This window comes from Anomalospiza imberbis, chromosome 12 (genome assembly GCF_031753505.1).
Source record: "Anomalospiza imberbis isolate Cuckoo-Finch-1a 21T00152 chromosome 12, ASM3175350v1, whole genome shotgun sequence".
Taxonomy (NCBI): Eukaryota; Metazoa; Chordata; class Aves; order Passeriformes; family Viduidae; genus Anomalospiza; species Anomalospiza imberbis.
The window spans coordinates 13,296,156-13,319,439 of NC_089692.1; the positions used below are offsets into that span (position 1 = coordinate 13,296,156).

General features: G+C 43.5%; 1 protein-coding gene across 1 annotated transcript in view; it reads left to right on the forward strand.

Annotated features, from left to right (window-relative positions):
- The first annotated feature begins 4,770 nt into the window (after window positions 1-4,770).
- The window catches only part of GLG1 (golgi glycoprotein 1), a 77,718-nt gene continuing 59,204 nt past the window's right edge, over window positions 4,771-23,284 (forward strand). The window contains exon 1 of the mRNA XM_068202850.1: window positions 4,771-5,108. Coding sequence (XP_068058951.1) covers window positions 4,797-5,108 — 312 coding nt within the window. The 5' untranslated portion in view covers window positions 4,771-4,796. The remainder of the gene's footprint in view (window positions 5,109-23,284) is intronic.

The window sequence follows — 23,284 nt, forward strand, 5'->3', positions numbered from 1 at the left end:
AACTGTCCTGGGGTGCAGCAGGCACAGCATCACCAGACAGTCGAGGGACGAGATTGCTCTGCTCTGCTGCAGCCTCAGCCTGAGTCCTGTGTGCAGCTTTGCTCACTGCAATATAAAAAAAGCTATTAAGCTGTTAGAGAGTGTCCAAAGGAGGGTAAAGAAGATGGTGAAGGGTCTTGAGGGGAAGCCGTATGAGGAGTGGCTGAGGTCACTTGTTCTGTTCAGCCTGGAGGAGACTGGGGAGAAACCTCATTGCAGTTGCAAGTTCCTCATGAGGGGAACAGAAGGGGCACTGATCTCTTGTCTGTGGTGACCAGTGACAGGACCCATGTGAATGGCCTGAAGTTGTTTCAGGGCAGGTTTAGGTTGGATGTCAGAAAAAGATTCTTCACCCAGAGGGTGACTGGGCACTGGAACAGGCTGCCTGAGAAAGTGGTCACATCACCAACAGTGACAGAGTTCAAGAAGCATTTGGCAATGGTCTCAGGCACACAGTGTGTAGGGGATGGTCCTGTGCAGGCCTAAGACTTGGACTTGATGATTCTTGTGGGTCACTTCCAACTCAGCATGTTGTGTGATTCTGTGAAAATAGTGCCTCTAAGTGCAAAAGAAAAAGGAATTTGGGAACCCATGTCCTAGAAGGCTTATCTAATCCTTGAGACAAACTTCACAGGTAACATGCTCTCTCCAGCATGTGCTGGTCAAGAGAAATGTCTCAAACTAATTTCAGTAATTATCCCACCCTGTGAAGTGTAATTAATTTGAGGGTCCAGGGGCTTTGGTCTTGCATCAAGTCCAATTTGGTGCTTCCACTAGTGACAGAGGTCATGGAACAGGGAGCGAGCCCCTTGTGCTTTTGATGGCGTCAAGCTGGCAGCAGCACGGAGTGCTTGGGAAAGCATAAGTGGAATTGGGAAAGAATTGTGGCAGGATGGAGGACGGGCTGGAAAATTGCCCGTATCTTTTTTCCTAATGGTAGGTGCTAACTGCAACACAGATGTGCATCAGTATGGGGGGCAACAGTCTCTGCAGTTATGGCCTGGGGCTTCTGAGGGTTTGTGAGGCAAAGGTGTGTCAAAAGCATCAATCTTAGGGGAAAAACAAAGGTCATGTCAGGCCAAAACTTTTTGCCTGAGAGGCACAAAGCTCCCCTTGCACTCAACACTCACAGGTTGTAGCTGAAATAGTCTCCTCTTTGTCCACAGCTTCCTTGGAAGCTGAGTATTTCCATAGTCTTCTGCTTATTTCCAAGTGTGGATGAGCAGCGGGACTACAGGACTCTGACCTACAAGAAAACCTGAAACGATGAGGCTGAACCTGTGTGTGTCAGGCAAATAAACCACGAAATACCAGACTAGGGTTGTTGCCTTAGCCAGCAAGAAATAGCATTGAATGGCAGCTCGACTCAGCTCTCTGCGGCAGGATTTGTTGGTGGAGAGGATCGACCACTGGGAAAGGCAGTGCTGAAGTTTTGGGGGATGCAGAGCTATGGAGGGAGGCAGCTGAGCCGGGCTGCACGCAAGGGAGAGGGCCTCAGGGCACTGCGTGGAGGCTATGCTGGGATTCCGAACTGCCATATGGGAGCAAGCAGTCTGCATCCAATTAAAAATTGGAGCAGCTCCTTTGCATGGACTGAGGAAGAACTTTTGTTCTCTCTGAAGTGGTGAGCTGGAGAGCAAGGACACTGCTGGGAAGGAGCGAGAGGTGTCCCAGCAGCTCAGCTCACCCTGGCCTCGCTGTGCAAAGCTGGGGGCCATATAAATGAGACTGAAAAGTGCTGCCCACTACAAAAGCAGGGGACTACAAGCTCATAATGCAACACCCAGAGCGTGAAAGCCTTGCTGCTAAAATGCTTAAAATAAGGCATGCTTAAAATAAGGGAATTTCTGCCAAAGGAGAGAGGCTGTAGTTGCAAGGAGCCGCTGGGGTTGTCACACAGGCAGAGATGTTATTGTGCCTAAAGAAAAACTTCTTTTTTGTTTAACTCTCTGTGTGGACATGGTAAGCATAGGGCTCTTTTATGAAATGCCTGTTTAACAGTGAGCAAGACAGGATTAGTAAAATCTAAGTAAAATCTTAGTAAATCCTTAGTAAAATCTGAAATTGGGAGAAGGTGTTCCTTGAGGAAAAAACTAGTCTCTGGAGATCTCCCAAAGGTGGAAAGAAGTGAGCTGCAACCCAGCTCCATTGCTCTGTTCTATCTTCATCCTGTGACGGATGAAGGAGCAGAGCCAGCTCTTGCACTGGGCTAACTCTTCAAATAATTCTCACTAAACCAAACAGGCTGCCAAGCACGGGCTGGATTTTGCTTGCTTTTGTTTTCAAGTGTTCCCAGCTGCACAGCCCCTGGGTGCCAGCACAAAGCCACTTTCCCAAGCGCTGTGTCCCAGTGTGACATTCAAACACAAGAAGCACGGAGACTTTGCTCTTCCCTCTCCCGCCCTTGCCTTCACCTGGATGACATGGCTGCTGGTTGGTGGCCACACTGGGCTCAAGGTGCTCTGGTAGCTCCTGGATTGAGTAAGACAGTCAGAGGCATTCCCAAGAGGAGGGTTGCTTCCAGGCAGGATGAGGCAGCCTGGGGCAGGAAGGGAGCAGCCCTACAGCTCTGCTTCACACCAGCTCACCGAGCCAGGGCACACTCATGGAGCATCCTGGCATGCAGGCAAAAGCTTCTGACTTTGGCCTGATGCCAGCTTGTGCTGGGAAAACTGCTCCTGAGTCACCAAGGAGGGGAACTGAGGTGGGATTCAGCCCGTCCCCCATTTCCATCTGCTGTTGGAGCAAATCTGAGATTCAGGGGCAAAGCCATCCTAGGAGGGTGCTGTGAGCTGGCCCAGTGGAGATCCTGGCAGGACATCTGAAGAGCTGTGACTGCTGAGCTGGTGATGGACTTGTGTCCCACTGCTGCCACTGCCCCAACACTTGGACAGGTAATATTTTACCGTGAAATTTTGGGTCTGGCTGGCTGCTCGGGCAGCGTGGGCTGCAGCATTCCCAAAACACTGCTCTGAAGGTGCTGTGTGGTAGCAAACACTGCTTTTAGATGATCCACCACCAAATTCAGCATCCAATCTCCAGTTATTTCTCTAGGAAGAACTTGTGGATCCCGTCTACAATGGGATCAGCCATTGTAGTCCCTGTTTTGGAGACCTGATCACACCTAGAGCCTATTTCTCTCCATTCCCATGGAAAAAGCCCAGAGCCACTATGGAGTGTGACATGCCAAATCCCAGCCCCCAGTACAGAGTGCCTGGCACTGACAGCGCAGGAGGTGCAGCCAACCCACCAACCTCGAAAATGAGCTGTCTCATGGCACCCCCAAAATGTGTTTTTCTGCCCTTGGTCAGCTCTCTGCTCCCTGCAGCTACCCCAGGGCTGGGCCAGGCTCTTGGATTTATCCCATCCCCTCCAGCCAGCTCTGCATCCTGCCCCAGGAGGGGTCAGGAGTTCATCCATATATAGGCAGAAGATCAGTCCAGCTGATAATTTGGCACTCAGCATGGAGAAATGACAGCAGGGAAGTTGAATGTCAGCATTTTATTAAAGATTTGGGGTGTTTTTAGCAGCCAGTCAATTTTTTGTCTTAATTCTTACGTACTTTCCCTTTGCTTTTCCGTATTTTTTCTTCATTCTTTAGTATTTTTTCTTTGGCTTCCTCTGTTTCTTTGTTCTTCTGCATTTCTTCTCGGATCTCCTGTATTTTTTCTTTGATGTTCTGTATTTTTTTGTTGATGTCCTGTACTTGATCTTTGTTGTTATGTATTTTTATTTCATTCTCTATTTTTACTTCATTCTTCAGTATTTTTTCTGCATTCTTTGGCATTTTTAATTTGTTTTGCTGTATTTTTTCTTTGTTTGTCCATATTTTTGTTACATTCTCTTTTTGTACTTCATTGTTCTTTTTTTCCTCTTTGATCTCCTCTAGTCTTTTTTTCTTCATCCGTATTTTCATTTCGTTCTTCCATATATTTTCCTTGATGCTCTCTATTTTTTCTTTGTACTTCTGTATTTTTATTTCGTTCTTCTGTATTTTTTCTTTGATCTCTTGCATTTCTTCTTCAGCGTTCTTAATTTTTGCTTTGATCGCCTGCATTTTCTCTTCGTTCTTCTGTAATTCTTCTTTGTATTTCTGTATTTGTTCGTCCTTGTCCAGACGTGGTTCGTCATCCAGCTCGCTAGAACTGTCATCAGACAGCTTCGCAAAGCTCAGTTTCCCCATTACGTCTCTTACCCCCTCAGTCGAAGTGCGAGTGGGAAATAGACTTCGGGTAAAAACTGCAGCTCTTGGACACCTGCTGAGGGAGGCGCTGGACCGGCTGCCGCCCTCCCGGCGGGCTCAGCACGCCCAAGGCTGGGCTCCTCGCGTCCCGGCACCGCCGCTGCCTCGGCAGTGTCGCCCTGCGCGGCTGTGGGGTCGCGGAGGCCGCTGAGGGGATGCGGGGGCCGTTGCGGGAACCGTTGAGGGGCTGCGGGGCCGCTGAGCGGTGGTGGGGTCCCCTGAAAGGCTGCGGGACCGCTGCGGGGCCGCTGAGGGAGGTGCTGGAGCCCTGAGGGGCGGCGAGGCCCGCCGGGGCCGTACAGTCGCGGTGGCCCCGAGGTGGCGCCCCGTCCTCCTGAGGCGACAACGGCCGGGGCGGGCCGGCGCGCGTGCTGGAGGAGGGGCCAGGGCGGGCCACGCCCCCTCACCAGGAAAGGGGCGCGGCCCCCCGGGGCGACGTCACGGGCGCGCTAATTTGCATACGCCGTGCGTGCCGCGGGGTGGGCGGGCGGACGCCGGAGGTGGCGGATCCAAGATGGCGCCGTGCGGACGTGTCCGGAGCCGCTGCCCGGGCCCGGCGCTGCTCCTGCTACTGGCGCTGGCGGCGCGGCCGGCGGCGCCCAGCCCTCCTGCCGTCCTTTCCGGTCCCGGCGGTGCTCCGCCCGGAGCGGGGCAGCCGGTGGGGCCGGGCGCGGGTGCCCCGCGAAGTGCCCGCGGCGGCGGGTCGGGCGGCGGGTGGAAGCTGTCGGAGGAGGCGGTGTGCCGGGAGGACGTGGTGCGGCTCTGCTCCAAGCACAGCTGGGCCAACAACCTCGCCGTGCTCGAGTGCCTGCAAGATGTCCGCGAGGTGAGGGTCGGGCCCGGGGCCGGGCCGGGCCTGCCCGCGGCGGCGAACAAAGAGCCGGGTCCGCGCCCCGCCGCGCCGCCGCCCCGCGTATCCCTCATGGCTTGTGTTTTAAAAATCGGAGTTTGCGCTGCGGTGCTCCGAGAGGGGGAGCGAGCTGCCTGCGGGGTGGCCGTAAGGGCTGCGGAGAGCAGCTCCTCTTCGTCTGCACCTCGGGGCTCCGCGCTGCCGCCCGCGCAGCGCCCTCCGGGCACGGAGAGCCCTCGGGGGGATGGCTTTGTGTTCTGGCTCCGGTGCCCGGCCGGGTTATTCGTTTCGAGAGGTCTGGGAGAGCCCAGCCCGCGTTGTGCTGGGTGAAGGCGCCGTGCTCGTAGCAGCAGTGACCCGAGATGTTTTTTTCACGTTCAGGCTCCCACCTTCGCTTCGAACTCGGCTGCAGAGGCGGCTGCTTTCCAGTCCTCGGTTGTGCGTGTATGAAACTCGATATGTAATCATTAGAGTTAGCTGACTTTATGGGGAGGTTAACGGGGCAGTCTGTGTTGTTCCCAAACACCTGTCATGAGCAGTTTTAAGTCCAGTTCAAGAAAAACCTGAGTTGCTTCCCCTGAGTCTTCCAGCTCCATCTTTTCATTCATTCCTGGGCTCGTTTTGAAGCAGCCGTTGGGGGACGTGCCTTTAGTGAGCTGTCCTGGTCTCGAGGTCTGGGAATTCTTGGCTTCTCTGCTGTAGAGTCCGGGAATGCCAGGCTGGGTCAGTTTTATTGGTGTTTTGCCCAATAGGGAATGCGATTAAGAAAAACCCGGGCTCGTTTCTCATCCGTTTTTATGGGGACAGCAGATGGCAGTGGCAATGGTTACTCTAATCAAAGGGAGTCTTGAACCAGTAAGTGTCAGTGATTACTTCTGGCTTAAAATGCAAAGCTAATTTAGATTTTAATCTAACTTCATGTTTTAATTTTGGGTGGGTAGTTACTAAGACCTACTCGTGGTAGGTGTTTTAATTGAGTCTTGCTGCAACATCTGTCACAGGTATGAAACGCTCCCCTATGTCCTTTATGAATAACTTGCCCCTTGCTGTTCCTTTCACCTGTCTGAGATCTTTTGGCCCCCTTTTAAGGAGGCATCCTGTCTGAGAGGATCTTGGAAGCTGACCTCACAGGCAGTGGCTCACAAGCTGCCAGCCTGCCAAAAAGGCAAGCTCTTGTTGTTCCTTTCTTTTCAGTTGCATAGCCCCTCCCTACTCTTTTCACAATTCCAGTGCTTGTTGGTTTTCTGCCATTTTAGCGAGGTGAACCCTTTTGTGGTCTAGTTTATTGGTTTTCTGCTGGGATAGTTTTGTCATTTATCTGCGTTAAAGCACAGAGGGGGGTGAGTGCAGGGTTGGTACACAGGGCTGTGCAGGGAGAGGGATAAGATCAAATCGAAGGTGAAGGAATGTTTTGCATCACGCTTTATTTTCAGCAAGTACAAACCCTTATGTTAGCTCTGCATATCTCCTGAGAGCTCCACTCTTTGAATGTTATGTCTGCTTGTGGTTTTCCTTTTCCCATTCCTAAGCCTGCCTTGATGTCAGTAGTTTGCTGGCTGTTGGTCTTGTCTAGCTGTAGTGCTGCCTGATGCTCATTGCTGAAGGTGAATTTTTTCCTGGGTGACATCCCAGGCATCAACTGGACATCTCAGGGCTCTTGGATGGAGTTTTTTTCTCTGAAGGTGCCACTCTGTGGCCTTGTCCTTATTTGTCTGTCAGCCTGCAAAGAGCACTGTCAGCTGATCTTAACTCTCAGCAGTTTGCCCCCAGTAACGCTGATGTGATGGGCTGCATCCTGACGTAAAAATGCCTTCACGGGGTGCTGCTCTGAGAAATTAATTAAAATAGCTGACTTCTTCGTATCCCTATGGTTTAACACTTGATATTTAGGCTGTGAATAAAAGTCTTGAGTTGTAAACATGGGGTAGCATTTCAGCTGATTGGGAATGGGGTCAGATGTTGTCTCAGACGTTTCCTTTGCATTGGAGATGACAGCAGAGGAAATAAGTGACGTATTGGCTGTTGTTGATACAACTTTTACTTTTGACTCTAGAGCATCTGACCACTTGTTTGGACAATACCAGAAAAGTGACAATTACGTTTTAAAATAGGTGAGGATCTAGTCTGAGTCATACAGCCTACTTAAAAGCAGTCAGGCTATAGTAAGTGGAGATTTGGGGGAGTTGTTTGGTGTGTGATGGTCTCAGACCAGACAGTGTGTGGACACTGCTGCAAGTAGCAGGTAAGATTTTTAGATGCAGTTAGGCTGCAGAAGCAGCCTTCTTTTCTCTAGGTGTTTAAGGTAATCTTACTTTTCTCATAAGAAATGCTTCTCTAAAGTGGAGAAAATTCAGTTTGAAACTGAGAGTGTTACTATGAGGATTATCCATTGATTTTTCTTAGTGTGATACAAGTAGGCTAGGACACTTTTAAATATGAATAACCAGGAGAAACCACTACTTGAAACGTTCCTTTTGAGTCCATAAATTATAGAGAAAAGAGAAGGTGTGCTTGTTTCATTAGTCAGTGTGAATGCAATCACATGGTTTCAGTATCTGCTGATTTCTGGGAGTGGATGTCTTTGAAGTACATCCTCCCTTGCTTTCATTGGGGAGTTCTGAATCTAAAGGAGCGTTGAGTCAGTGCTTGACTGGTACAGGAGCCCAACTTGTAAGGCAAATGTTGAAAGAAGCAGTTTAACACAAATATTCATTAAAGAACAGTCTGACACAAAAAAAAAAATAAAAAAAAACCCACTCTCCACACCCAAAACTACACAAATGAAAAAACCCACCCAAACCAAACCCACAAATAGTAAATTTTAAAGTTTGATTTTGAGAGGTTATTGGTAGGCTGTCACTTTAATGTATTATCAAAAGAGTTATTTAAGCACACAAGAATTTTTAGAATTCTTGAAGAAAAAATAGACAGATCCCCAGACTCATATCAAATACTTTTTACCACTGATTTTTCCACTGAGTCAACGAAATGTTTAATTAATGTAGTGCAGAGTCCTCTTTCCTTTTGTAGTAGAAGGATGCTCCTTGATTGGAGAAGGAAATGGTCATGGTCAGAGCTACTCAGCTTAAACATTTTTTACCATAATCAGAAGATAGAATAAACCCCATTTTTTGGTGCATTTTGCAGGTAAATTAACTTCCTTCTCGTTAGAAGTATTCATGCACTGGATATGTTGCAGTTTTGAGTGACTTAAATTTTGTCATGTAGATTTTAATTATTATTCCCGTAATTCTATGGCACAGTATCAAAAGGGTTGAAAGGTGTAATGTATATGTATATTTTTTAAAATTGTGTTCCAAAGTGCTTTTTTTCTGAAAGGATTCAGGTTGCGAGCCTGTTTCGGGAAAGACTTCAGAGCTTGCATTTCACTGAACAGAGGCTGCAGCCTTTAAGCCCTTTTTTTGTGGGTTGCCTGTTAAACTGATTTGCATGGTGGTTAAAATATAAATAAACCTATGAAATACTAATATATTTGCTAGGTAACGATTTTTGCTTGATTAATGATGATTTGCATTTGAAGCATGACCAAGTTGTTGAATTTGAGGGGGGAAACATTAAAAGGGATGAAAATAATCTTATCCACAGTGGGTCTCTTAGCTGGTTTACTAGTGGAGCATAATTTTACTTTTAGAACCTACATTACATCTGGTTAATTGGTGAGTGAATTTGATACCATAATTGTTGAGATTTGCCCTTATAAAGATTGTGCAATATTTATAGCATGATATTGTTCTGTATAATGTTAATGCATTAAGGCTAAGTATTTTTTCTAAGATCAGACAGTTGTGGTTAAGATGGGATTAGAGATCAAAGTTTTGGCCTCCTGCTACTTTCTTCATCCTGAGTGGTTCCGTTTCTTTGGTAACGCCTTTATGGCAAAGACAGTGTAATTGAGCCTTAATGCTCTGCCTTCTGGAAAAAATAGGACTCTCCTAGTGTTGCAGATTGGATTAAGAGCAAAACAAGTTATCATGAAGGCTGTGCATTTCAAGAATAGTATTTTTCCTCTTATTTCAGTATTGCATTTGGTGTGAAAGGCCAGAAAATTCATTTGATGTGACTTAATGGGCTGGGGAGCATGTACCATTTGACAGGCTGGGAACTGTCATATTTCTTCCATTTAAATGTTCCTCGCTCTGTGTGTACCTGAGCTCCTTGAGTGGTCTGATAAAATAGTGTCAGTGAAATTACTTACTTTAAAATTATAGATGGAGAATAGAAACCAGACAGTAATGCATGCTTGGAGTCTTCATCTCTTTGGGTTATACTGTAATTGTAGGAAAAGTTGCGTGTTCCCGGTCCTTGTCCTGGTTCTCTAGTGTTTTTTTACCTTTTTGGTAAATGGATTGGAAATGTAATGGCTTTCCTGTATGTTTTTGCTTGCACTGAGGTAGATGAGTGTGATCTGTCACATTAGCTCATTTTACTTTATTTTTCCTCTTTTTTATCTCCCTAATTTATTGAGTTCCAGGTCAAAGGTTTTGTTTGACTCGACATATGACATTATGTTATATTTGAGCACGTACTCCTGTTATTCCATCTCTCTCAGTTTTCCCGTGCACAGGTGGAGGCTGGCATTTAAAGTTCCCTTTTTGAGATGTCTTATTTGTAGCAGCAAATGACTGGTTACCAGAGCTCTAAGTAATTGAGGGCTGTGGATTAAACACAGCGTGAGGTTAGGCTAGTTCTTAGGAAATGCAAGTGGTGAAGACACTCCTGGCAGGGTTGACCATCTCTTTCAGCACTTATGTTTTTTTTCCCCAAAATCTCCAGGCATTCTCCCTGGCCTTCAGGTGAGCTGTTTTAAGTAACTGCCTGTTTAAGTTTTAAGAAATGCCTGTTTCTCAGGTTGATAGGTCCGTGGATGTGGGATGGAGGCTGTTCTGGTTCTCTAATCATTACTATTGCAAAGGAGCAGGCAGTTAGTATTCCAGTGGTACTCCTGCAGTGCCTACAGCATTATCATCTGGTTCAGATACCAACACTCAAAGGGTTGTTCTTTTTAAAGTCAATGATCAGAAACCTGAAAGATGTACCTTAAGCCTTGCCAAGGGCTTTGCTTACATTTTCCCTTCTTTCTAAGGGATATTGACCTGGTGATCATTCACAATCTGAAAAGGACACAGGGGTTTAAGAACTGCTATGTTCCTGAGAAAAATAAAAGGAGAATTCTTACCAATATAGTTGGAGTTGAGCTAACTTACAGGAAAAATGTGTTGCAATTTTAAGAGATTGAGTTCATTATTGCTCTGCAACTTGGCTCTAGGAGTTGAAGCCTGTGACATCTGAATTAGAAATTTTCAGATACAGTTCTGTCTTAAGTGGAATTTAATGAAGAATTTACAATGCTTTGTGGTAGATGCAAATTAATTTGAGTGGTGAATATAGTCCCTCTTGCTTTTAAAATTCTTGAAATGGAAGATGGACTATCCAGATCAATGGAAGAGAATGGCTGGACCTAGGAGAAAGGATTGAGATTATTAACTTTTGAAAAACACATGAGCAACAGGAAGGGAAGGAGCACAGAAAGTTTTTCTCCTGAGGCTTGGCTTCTTACCCGAGATTTGCTGCATTTTTGTTCTGAGGTTCTCTTTTTCCCTTGTGTTTGCATAGTGTAAGCCTAGTTTCCTCCTGGCTTTTGTAGTTAAGTCTTAAAGTGAAATACTAAATATACTTTAAAAGTTTGATTTGTTTTTAGGTTGGTTACTTTGGCATCAGCCTTTGGCTTCATCTCAGGATGTAGCAATATTTAAAAGTACTCTTTTCTTCTTGCTGAAGCCATGTGTGAGCTGAATAGAAGGGGAGATGGTCTCTCTCATTGCAGGTGCTGGACTGATTGTCTTGTGAACAGAGCATTGAGCAGTGGTTCGTAGTCCTCCATATCCTTTTATCAAAGAGAGTTATTTTTGTGAGGTTTTTTTTGGGGGTGGATTTGTTTTTCTTAATTCTGTGCTGTTCTTGGCAGGCTGGTACTTGTGGTAGGTGGTTGTGTATCAGTTTGGCCTGGGATGTTTGGCTCAGTAAAAGAGATTATCTTACAGGTCTACTTCCTCCAGTGAGCTGGCACTGCTGGCCTGCTGCAGCTCTGCATACCAAAGAGAAAAGGAGTGCAAATACAAGGGAGGAAATAAAGTTCGATGCGGGCTGTGTAGCCTGGGCTTGGCTCAGGGTGCAGTGAGAAAGCCATGTTAGGGGGAGGTGATTTCCTGAGCCAAATATTGAATATATTGAAAAGCAAAGACTCGTTACAGTTGTTACAGTAGAGACAGGTACAGCTAGGCTGTGTGTTGCATACACTCTCTCTCCTTCCTTTGTACTGGAGGAAAGGAGATCTCTCTGGTGCTGCTTTGGGTTGTCATGGTTGGAACAGAATGTTTTGGAGAGGGATTATTCTTGGCAAATAAAGTGCTGTATTTGTTTTCTAGTACAGAGATGACTAGGTGTTCTTTATAGTGTAGCTTTCCTGCATGCATGCACCACTTTTCCAGTGGATTCTGCTTCTTTGGTCTTGGGAAAATGCACACTTGCTTTGGAAAAAGCTTAGCAGTTACTCTTCCTAATAATAGACCCCAAAGAATTAGATTAACAAAAGGTCTAGGTAATTGCCTTTTTATTTGAAATCTTGCTTTAAAATAGTTTTTTCTTTTTTGATCTTCTGACTAATTCAGTTTTAAAGTCTGTGAAGTTGGTTGCTATGGCACTACAATTTTTCAATTCTGTTAGCTGATAATTTTCTGTTATCATGGGATACCTTGATTTTCTGGACTCTCAGTTTATCAGTATCCATCACAGTGCATTAGGTGAAGAGCAGAGATCCTATTTTCCCTGGGTGCCAGCTTGTGGCATAATTGCAACCTTTTTTCATCAAGACAAGAGATGAAAACCCATCCTGTTCCACTTCTGAGCAGGGGTGACATTCATAAAAACTGTCCTGGAATGCTGGTGTCTGAATGTCTGCAGCTCTGAGCTGAGGAATCTCATTCAGGACTTAGAGGTGTCTTTTTTCTCTGTGCTGTCTTTAGGGGTTTTGTGCATGAGTTTATTAATTTTTTTCCTTTAGATAAGTGTGTCTTGTAGATCTTACAGCTTTTTGAGCTTAGATTTCACCTGTTAGCATTAGAGTGCATTTCTTGTTTGTAAAGTCTACAATTTTCCCTTAAACTGAACACCTGATGTCTCTAGTAACAGTAGGCTAAAGACTAATGGTACACATGGAATGTCCCTTTTGCCAAGTAACACCATAGGGAAAAATTGCCATCATCATGCAGGACAGAAATGACTATGTGCTACATTTGTTATTGTTTTGAATCTTAACCTGAAGCAATGCATTGCTGAGAATTGCTGACGTGGCAAAAGGTAGTTAATATAATAAGTTTTCCTGGTTTCTCTACATACCTGGAGTATTTTACTCCTTTCCAATTAGTGGTAGAACTGTGTGCTCTTTTGTGAAAAACTTCTTGTAGTTTCCTTAGTTGATTCTCAGGAGTTTTGAATCTCTTTTAGAGAATGCAAGTGGTTATGGTGATGTAATTAAGTGCTTATATGTAACAGTGTGGGTTAATACCAAATAGCTCTTATAGCCCTGCTATGCAAAATCAATCATGCAAATGTGCAGTCTTTTGTTTAAAAAATAATGACTAGCTTAATCTGGTAGCAAGTTTGCTGTCTAGATCTTTTGAATCTTAATAGGAAGCTCACCAGCCTTCATCATGCTCAGTAGTTTGCTAATTGAGGCTTTCTTTTCTACACTGTTCTGTTATTGCAGGGTAAAATACTTTGCACTAAGTGAACTGCAAAACAAACTCAGCAGAGCATGCATTCTTCTAAGTGTTGAAGTAATTGCCCTACAAAAAGGTTTTGATGGAATTAAACAAAAAAAACAACAAACCCAAACCTGCTTGGCTTATAGACTTTCTGTGACAGCCCAGACTTGATTTGAGCTGAGTCAACTTTTGTTAGGCTGTTCTCAGCTGAGTGGAAATAAGATCTGGAAGAAGCTTGCAGTAAGCTCTTCCCTTATCAAGTTGACTTTTAGGATTATATCTCTGTGGCCTACGTATGTCACAAAATCAGAAAAATTAACTACTTCCAAAGAAAATCACTGCAACGCTGCAGTTCTTCAACTGTGTTCACAGTGATCTAAACAAATCACTGTTAATGTGATCCTCTTGTAAAATTCAGACAGGGTAGTCAAAATTGTCTCCATCTATACAAGGCCCTGACTAACTGCAGGTACAGAGGACTGTTGACTCCAGTTTTATTTGTCAAGTATTTTGTTTCATTATTCACTTATGACATTGTGTTGACTTGGCTGCTTTTTTGGTGATAGAATTATAGAACCATAGGGTGGTTGGAAGAGAGCTTAAAACTTATCTTATGGACATGGACACCTTCCACTAGATCAAGTTACTCCAAGTCCCTACACAATTGCAGGAATGAGGCATCCACAAATTCCCTTCAACCAACAGCCCCAATTCCTTTCTTGACTTTTCCTTTTGAGCTGCTTCTAGGAACACACTATGTTTTTTGCCTCAACATCTGAGATGTGTGAGGGATGAGGTGCTGGATCTCTCAGTGTGACACAGGTATTTAAATTTGTGTTGACATCTGTCTTAACTTTCTGAAGCCTATAGAGCTGACTCTGCAGCAAAGGTCAAAGATTTTGTGAATATAGTAACATTGCTTACTTTTTTATCTGGAGGCTTCCAGGCAGTGGTCAGCAGCCATCTTCACTTGTTTCTGATCAGTTGTGTGAAGCAACACCAGGTTTTAAAGCTAAAAAAAAAGAAAAGGCTGAGACAGTTTTTTATGTTGTAAGTCTTTCCTGCATTTTTATGAAACAGAGTACTGGAATGGGACTCCCATGGTGAATGCTTGTCCTGTCTCTAGGAATCACCTGGGAAGGGGTGCTTCTAGGGACCATTTCCCTCAACTGATTCACTTCTCTAAAGATGTACACTCATTTTAATGCTACTGTTAATAGCCTTAATTAGAGGTATATGTCCTACTAGCTGTAGGAATGATGGGATTCTGTACTTCCCTCACAGAATACAAAGCTTTGCAGCATTTCATATTTTTGCTTTGTGGTCTGTGCTGTAGCAGGCATACACATATGGTGACCATCACTGATAACAGTCTCACCTCTGACTCCAGAAATAGCAGCACTGTGTCACTCAGAGTTGCCTGGAATAATGCAGGGTTTGTTCCAGCTCAGGCACTCAGCAGTGTGGCTTGAGCTTGTCCACATCAAATCCTTCTCACGTGCTCTGAGGCTATGTTGGCTTCCTTTCCATGAGCAACTCACAGGTAACGCTTACACAAAGCGGAAAAACATACAGCAAACCACAAACTACAGGGTTTTTGGCTTCCCTCCCCTCCTCCAGGCATTTGTGAAGACTTCCAGCATCATCTTGTATAAAACCGTAGTCTAAACTTGTTCTGCTAGGGAGGGTGCTGATGGAATTTAAATTCTTCTATTTGTATGTCAGGTCTTCCCAAATTAATTTCCCCAAATACTTTCCTCCCCTGAGGCATTCCAGTAAAATCCATCATAACTTTGTGATGCTCTCCAAGATTATTTAGTAAATGTTATCCTCTAATGTCAGTTTTACTTACTGGGGTTCACAGTATCTTAGTCTTAGAATACTTGAAAAAGACATTTTCTGACAACTTTCTAGGAGTGCTGGAGAGCTCAGGTAGGCTGTGTGGTGCTGACATGAAGCCAGGAGGAGGATTCAACTTGAATTTCTCTGTTGTATAGTTAGAAGAGGAGATGAGAATCAGTGCTCCAGTCACTTAACCTGCTGGGTTTTGTCCCACCACAGCTGTGTTATCCAGTGTGGTGTCTGGATTGGTTTAGGGAAAATGGAATAGCCAAAATGTTTCTATTGTTTAGAGTTGTACACCATTAATAACTTTAAATAATATGGCAGCATATTGTTGCCATCTTCAAGTGATCATTTGTTGAGAGATGGAGTTTGATCTCTGACTGTAAACACGTCTGCTTTGCCTGCTGGGATCACAAATTTGGCATTGGGAATCTTGCCTAGGAGATCAAGAGTTTTAGGTTAAAAAAAATCTCCTCTGTGAACCTAATATGAAGCTATTTAAGCAAGAATGGTAAAAAAGGAAGATGTTAGGAGAAGGTAGCAGAGTAGCTTGGAGGCTGTTGAACATTACAATATTGGAGAACCTTTGTATATCTTAAAATCTTTGTCTCAAGTTTTAAGGCAGAGTATTATTTCTTACACCATGATTGTTATGATTTTAAATTGCACCAGAAGAGTTTTTCTGAACTGAACTTTTTTCCTCAGGTGCCATTTAAAATAAACTTGTGGAGGCTGGCTTATATTATGATCCACTACTTTGGGAGCCAGTGCTGCTGAAAGTACTCCTAAATAGCCCTTTTGGGCTTTGGTATGGTTTTCTACGTTCTTTCTTTGTATGTTACACTCTTTTAGCATTAAAAGCTGCAAAATATGTCAAGAGATCACATTTGAAGGTATCTAAAATATTGCCTCAAAGCCATCAAAACACTGCACATGAGAAAAATTTGGGCAATGTGAGTACAGTGCTATTTGCTCTCACGTTTGTAGAGCTCATTGCTTTGTTCTTCCTTCTTTTGTGGTTTGATCCATTGGTAGCACTTCACACCTGAATCCAAGCCTTCAGCAATGAGCTTCCTTCTGGTGAATCTGAAGCCATATGGGCGGGGAAGCTGCATAGGTTGTTAGGAGACGAGCATCTTTATCCGAGGAGGTTGGGGCAGGTGGAGAATTGAACAGCACAGCCACTTCCCCAGTCATGAAGCCACCTTGAAGAAGAGGAAAGGACAATGTCAGGGTTATTCTCTTCTAGAAGCTGCTGTGCAGAAGCTGAGAAGATCCAGCCACAGGCAGGCAGTGCTCTTTGCCATTGTTTTCCAGCTGGGACTCTTGCTTCTCATGGGATACTAGAGCAGTAGGCTTGTGTTGAGCATCTGAGCCTGTAGCTATCATGAACAACTAAGGTGGACACTGTTCTTGTTTGTTTTAGCTTGGAATTTTTCATATCATTCAAATGAACAATCCAAAGCTATGCTAGTCAAGTCATCTAATTAAGACTTTCCAGAGCAAGGCACAGGAACAATCATTCCAGCTTGTTCTTGTCTGGAAAGTACATATTTTCATAGAAATAGACTGTAATATTCCTTATAACGCTGATAAAATCACAGAATTGATGGTGATGGTGAAAGCAGTAGCTAGAAAAATAAAATCATGTTGCAGAGAAACAAACAGGAGGCTTTGATTAGAATTTCTTGGCTCTCACAGTATATTGCTGGGATTTTGACCATGGAAGGATTTATCTTGAAGTTCCAAGGTTTTAAGTTTGATGTAGTAACAACAGAAAGATGTTGCCTTTCCTTGGAAGAGGTACATGATCAGGTGAAACTTCCAGAATAACAGTGACTTGGAGAGCGCAGAAATCCTTTCTGTCCTGGTGTTCCAGGCAGTGGTAGTTGTTAGCTGCTCCCTTACTGCAGCACATCTTGCACCTTGCTCTGAGGTTTGCCACAGCCCTGGTGTGAGCAGGAGAACAGCTTCCACATCCGTTATCATTTCTGTGGAGTTACCTGTAGAGCCATCCAGTTTGCCTGGATGAGAAGCGTGTTGGGATCCTGCGATGCTTTGGGAGCTGCTGGTTCAAATAACTGTGCTTTGGTTTCCTGAGCTACAGTACTTGGCAGCAGTGCGAGGGTGTACAGGCTGAGAGCGTGGGCTGGCAGCGAGTCTGCCTCCCTGCTGTGAGCAGAGGTGAGTTTGGTTGAGTTTGTTGCTTTTGCTTTTCAGCATGATATGTTCTGTAACAGTTGAGCTTTGCCCCTACAGTCTAATGAGTAGTGTCTCTTCTTAATTGTGAGCAGATTGCATTTTTTTTATTAGTCTCTCACCTGAATGATTCTATAATTCTTTGTTTGTTCTTCCTTTCAATAAAAGATTTGAACATGTTTAACATTCACTTGCAAGACTTGCTGTATCAAAAGCTACCAGGACACTATGTGTCAATCTGAGTTACTCAGTGTTCCACATCCTTTCTTACAGTCTGTTGCTAGCTTTAATCCATGGAAAATGCTTTGTAAAAATATGAAACTATTTTTTTGCCTGTAGCATCTCAGAGTCTTAAAAATATTGTGGGATTGAAATGGTGCTTCATCCTTATTTTAGAGCAAATGTGCTGCATATTTTAGTCCAAAAGGAATTTTAGGACTAAAAGAGTAGTAATATCCTATTTTTCTATGAAAATGCCTGAGGCTGTCATGAAACAGCAGTGTGGAGTAGGATGCTACTGACCTGAGGAATGTATTTGTTCTTAGTTTTGATATTTACATGCCTGGTAAATATTTAGGATTTGATTGCCATAGTCATTCTTCTTTCCAGAAAACTGCAGCTCCTCCTTTTAATGCGACAGAGATACCCTGGGAATAATTGTGGAGGAGGGAAGGGGCACGGGCAGCTTGTCCTCAAATTCTCTAGACAATGTGTCTTGCCAAGTTTCTGGCAAATGTTTATGAAGTTGCATGTAACCTGCAGCAGTCGATGGATCTACTTGGGAGTGTAAGAGCCTGAGGTACATATATGATGAATACTGCTCATGACTTTGGGAATTCTGCAGTGCTCCCTTGGCTGTAACACTGTGCATGCATTTGGGTAGTTTTATCAATGAAACTTCCTGTTGAGAAGAAAGTGCTTGCTGAGGAAAACAACAGATAAAGTTACCGAAATAACACTTGCTCCCTGGAGAGCTGCTGGAGGAGGGAAGAGTCTTGTCAGTCACACTTGGATTTGAATAAAATGACATAACATCCTATCAAATGGTTTAGGGTGAATGGAGCAGGGGGGCTGCACTTCCAGTCCCTCAGGCTTGCTTTGTGTTCAGAGCTTGGTTGCTTGGGTAGGATGCGTGGGATTGAAATGTTAAATTAAGTGTAATAGTTTTAAATCTTGACATGTGTCAGGCTTGTCCAAGATTAAATAAATTGAGTGCAGAACTAAAATGATGTGCATCTCTTATGTGGATGTGCCGTATTGGATAAGTGGTACATATGTGAGCGGGGTCCAATTTTACATAAGATGTTTGATTTTTTGCAGAATTCCCTAGTGATCCTGAATATATTTTCTTCCTCTGAGCTATTAAACAAGTTGTGAGTTATCTGTTCTTTTTTTATTTCTTAGAAACAAAAAGACTACCCAGCTGACTTTATTTATGCTGTTTGACCATTTAATTTTTTTTTTTTTGAGGAATGTGTGTCCTAAATGGTGATTTTGGTGGGTGTTTCAAATAGTTTATGCTGTACATCTGAGGCAGTACTCTTGTAGAGAGGAGAGGCAGTGAGGCAGTGACTCTGTCTGCAGAATGACATGAGGGACCATATTTGTCCATCCAATTCAGTAGTGAGTTCTGTGGCAGGTGGAGAATATATTCTAGAGATGTGTCAGCAGTTACAGCTAAAATTGCCCTTTGAGGATTTGGGATTTCCCTATTCCCAGAAGGAGAAACAGCTTTAGTGAAGATATCTTTAGTAACAGTCTTTCTTTTGTTTAGGGAGCGAGCTGACCTGTCTGGTCACTCATCCAGAAATGTTTCAGCATAAGTTTCTGAATGAGGTGATCAGCTCTTCTCCTGGGAGTGATTCCTCTGGATAAAATGGTGTATGTTTGCTACAGCTTGCAAGTATTAGATGCAACTCTTGCAGCCTAAGATCTTGCTGCAGTGGTTTGGAAACTAATGAGGCAGATCTGTTTGATCACAGATCTTTTCTCTGTTCTAATACTTGTTCTTAAAAAAGGGATTGTCTCAAAGATGTATTTTGATGGTTTGGCGAAGGAGTGGATAGTGCTGTGTTTCAGCTGATAAAAAATTTAGTTTGTCCTCTTCTAATGCTGCACACTGTAGCATTCAGTAGTGCTAGTAATAATATGGGCCAAATGTATGTTTATTTTAGGCTTTTCCTTTCTGAACCAAGTGTTTTATTTATCCTGTGTCAGAGCAAGATGATTAAAAGCTTCTAATGAACTTTTCCTGGAGATTTTTTGTGCTTTTACTAATGCCATGTTTGTAAGGTCAGCATTCCCTGGAGGTTTGCATGCCTCAGCCAGCCCTTGATACAGTTTGTTGCTCTTGTCCTGCTTTTTATGCTGTCTTTGTGATGTGTTAAAACCTCTGCAGAGTGCTTTGAGAGAGCATTCCTGGGAAAGCCATATCTGGCTTTATTCTGTCATGCCTTGTGACACTCCTAGGAAGAGTGTTTTTGGGAGAATCTGAAGTGTGATGGCTTACTGGCTAAGTCAGGTTGCTTCAGGTGTTCACCTCTCTTAAGGTGAGGTTAAGAGTCTTGGAGTGAGTGGATAGAGAAAAATCCTCTAAGAAAGCATGTTAGCATGAGCACCCATACTCTGGAGGGGAAACGAGGCATGGTGTTAGGATTACGCATTGCATGTTACTGTCATAAACCACCGTGATGGGTAACAGTTGGATGTTTGGGCACCTGATGGAGTGGGCACTGATCTGACTCAGAAGCAGATTAAATCCAGCAGTAATAAGTTTCTAAGAGTTTTCTGCTTCACTGCTAAAGGCTGCTGCTCCCCTGGCCAGGGCAGCTGAACAAAACAACAGCTTTTGTTCAGGGAGATTGGGAGGCAGTTCCAGTGTGCCTGAATGTGAGTGCCAGTGCTTAAGAGTAGCTTCAGGTGTTTCAGTAGTCCCTGCTCCAGATATGCTCATCCTTGGAGAGATATGAACAGTGTCAACTCATCCAGGTAAAACCTGGGTGGCTGAAGTTGCAAGTCAAGACCTTGTGGGAAGAGCATGGTAGTAAAGTCAAGGAGGAGGTGTTTCATTTCCATGTAATGAAAATAGGGCAAAGACATGGTGAACCTTGATGGGAAAACATGTCCATGTTATAGGAAACTGGGCTTAAGGGGGTTAAAATTTGTACCTGGGGCACGTGGCTGGGTAAATTAATTCAGATGAAATATCTAGGGAAGCTAATGAAAACATGTCTTAATGAACTCTGGCTAATTACTCTATTTAAAGTTCTTGATCAATACCCAGGAGATCTCAAACTGCTTGCAGATTGGTTTTTTTTAAAACCTGCACATATATGTATTTTGTATCTTCTGCATAAAATCAAAACAACTGGAGTCACTTGCTTTGTAGACTTCTAGTTCTCCAGGGCTGTGTAATATTTGGAGGTGGTATGTAAATTAAAACTGAAGACTTCAGCATTTTCAAAAGTATTAATTGTGAATTTTCAATGGGAAGTGGAAAGGAATAAACGTGCTTAAGGGAGCAGATACTAGGACAGAACATAATTTCTGGAATAATCTGTGGTGTAAGAGTGTGACAGGGCAGCTGAGTGTGGTTTTCTGAGAGAGGAAAGAGTTCTTGTAAATACTTGCTGGTGCAAGTGACCTAAATAAAGACCACCTCTTACTCAGAACCTTCATTTTCTTCAGAATACTGTGTATGCATTTCAGTGGACTCAACATTAATATTAAATAGAAATGTCAGGCAGGCAGCCTTACCCTGAAGGGATAAACTACTGTCTTTAAATTGGTTCATATTAAGGAAGTGAGGATATGTTTAGTCTTTTCTGATTGAGCTAATTAGCAAAACTGCATTGTGTGTTCATAGTTAATACATCCCTTTGTGTGCAAATGGATAATGAATGCATAACCAAGCTTAGGAAAGGTAACTACAGCAAACAACCTGCAACACTGTCTCCTTGAGGCTTGTTTCGTGATTCTCCTGGTGTTGTGGGACGACTGCCAAGTCTGTCAGATGGATTTTGTTCCTGTCTGTATTCAACCCAGTGCTGCTTTTGGTCTCCCCTTGGTAGCAGCACTGATTGTATCAATGGGAAAGTATCTTTGCATCCTGCTTTGACTGGCATGGTGAGGGGCTGGCTGTGCATGGGAAGGCTTCAGCAGCTGTCAGATGCACTAATGCTTAAAGCCTTGCCCTCTTCCTGAACTTCGGTGGCAAAGGTGTCCAAGAAGCAAAATGATCCTTGAAAAAGGAAGTTAGGAGCCTGGTGATCTCATTAAGGGAATCCCAGGTAGTGTTCTCTGTATTGATGAATGTCAGGTTGCACTAACTTAAAAGCACCCACAAACCCCACAGTGTAGGTCCTGATGAAGATTGTAAACCCTCGCAGGCTCCCACTGAGGTGATTTAGTGGTTAATGGGCCAGGGAGCTTTTCAGAACTGTAACTGGCAATTAGTTTGAGGAGCTATTTCTGAGGTATGAACAGTGTGCTCAAAAGCTTTTTAATTCCATCCCAAAATTTGTTATATGGTAGAAAACTTGAGATGGAAGTTGTCACTTGCAGCCAGAGAAACCAGAACTCAGCTGGGTCTTGAACTTTGCAAGAGGGAAGTTCCTGGAGCAGGCAGTGAGCAAACAGGGGCAAGGGATAACACAGATATCATGGGACTTTGTGGCAGAATCCTGGTTTTCCCCCTTTTACAGAAAACCAAACACACCCTTCTCATAAATTTGAGATCTGCCATTCTGTGCTATCCGAAAGCTGCAGTTGTGTAATGTTGTGTTAGCATACTGTTTCCTTGAAGTTCTTGGAAAGATCGTGAGATTGAAAAATAGCCAATAAATGTGGTTCTTCAGAAAAAAGTGGGAAAGTTGGAATGTTATGCTTTAGTGTCATTGTAGAGCTGCTTTTCTATGTTCTCTTATCTTAATGTTGTTGCTTTTGTGCCAAACTCTTGTCTGCTTTGTTTCTTTGTTGATACATCTCTTGTTTAAGTATGGAAAAAAACCCTGTTATGATATCAAGAGATTGCTCAAGCATGACTAGAGATAAAATTAACTAACAAGTCAGTTCTCTGTGCTTTGAGGAGTGGTTTCAGATGATAGCTTCCCTGTACTGAAAATGACCTAAGGCAGTGATATAAAAAGACAAGGGTGGGCATGGGATATCAGCTGGAGTGAAACCTTTCATCTGGTGGTGGATATGAAGGGACAAGATCTAATCTTAACCAGAAGATGTCTTTCTTTGTATGCAGAAGTTTAACAATTCTTTGACAATTCCCATTCTTCAGGGCTTTCTGTGCTCATGCAATTCAAAACCAGTCTGGCTTGTGGCCTTTATGGGGCCTTTATGAACAGCCTCAATAAATGATTGTAATCACAGTGATTGTTTCCTGCAATCTTGTTAGTCTCCAGCAAGAAGGTGGGGAAGAAGACAAGATTTCTAGCTGCTGGGTTTACTGATTTTCTTTTATTTAATACCCTTTTCACCTCAATTCTCCTGGAATTTCTGAAGGCAAAGAAGCTGCTATACAGCTGTGATCACATCAAAGCCTTCAAGTATACCAACAAATCTTTTGAGAACAGGCAAATCCGTTCAGTAGTTTTACTGCAGTGAATTCCTAATGTAGATCCCAAGTACTGGCTGAAGGATTTTCTCTCTGTGTGATTTGGTGTCTGCTTGGATTTCCAGTGGCAGCTGGTGTGCTGGTGAAAAATGATGTGTCTACTTGATGTCTTCCTAGGAAACATGTAGAAAAGGCCATAGCCATTCAGACTTCTTAGGAAGAAAAGTAATGAGTTAGCACAGTAATAGTACCTGTTTTTCATCCTTTACTGCTTAATTTTCTGTAGATCTGTGGCTAATATTACAGAATTTCACGTTTTTCCTCAACCTCTTAGCTAGTTGAAACAAATGCTTTTTTTATTAATAGGTCATCTACTGGCAGTTGTATTCATTGATGTAAGTATTATTAAAGAGGCAGCACAGCTGGTGGTCCACAGGTTGGTATATTGATGGTTGTGTTCAGATATCTGCTTAATTCAGTGTTAAAACCAGATGTCTGGATGTGTCGCTGTATGCAGTCTCCTTTGCCAGTTGTCTGCAAGTAGTTGAAAAGTTGGTACTTCTTAAAATCAAAGAACCTTGCAGCCAGCTCAGGTGGTATAAAATTATTTTCTTGAATCTCACAGCAGCTTTACATTCTCTTTCAAGGTTATTGTGGACCACATCTTTGAGCTTTAGTTCATTCAACTAGTTTGTGTTTGCACGCAATATTTCCTTTGCTGGTTTACGAGGAGCCTTTTTTGCCATGTCTTGTTGCTG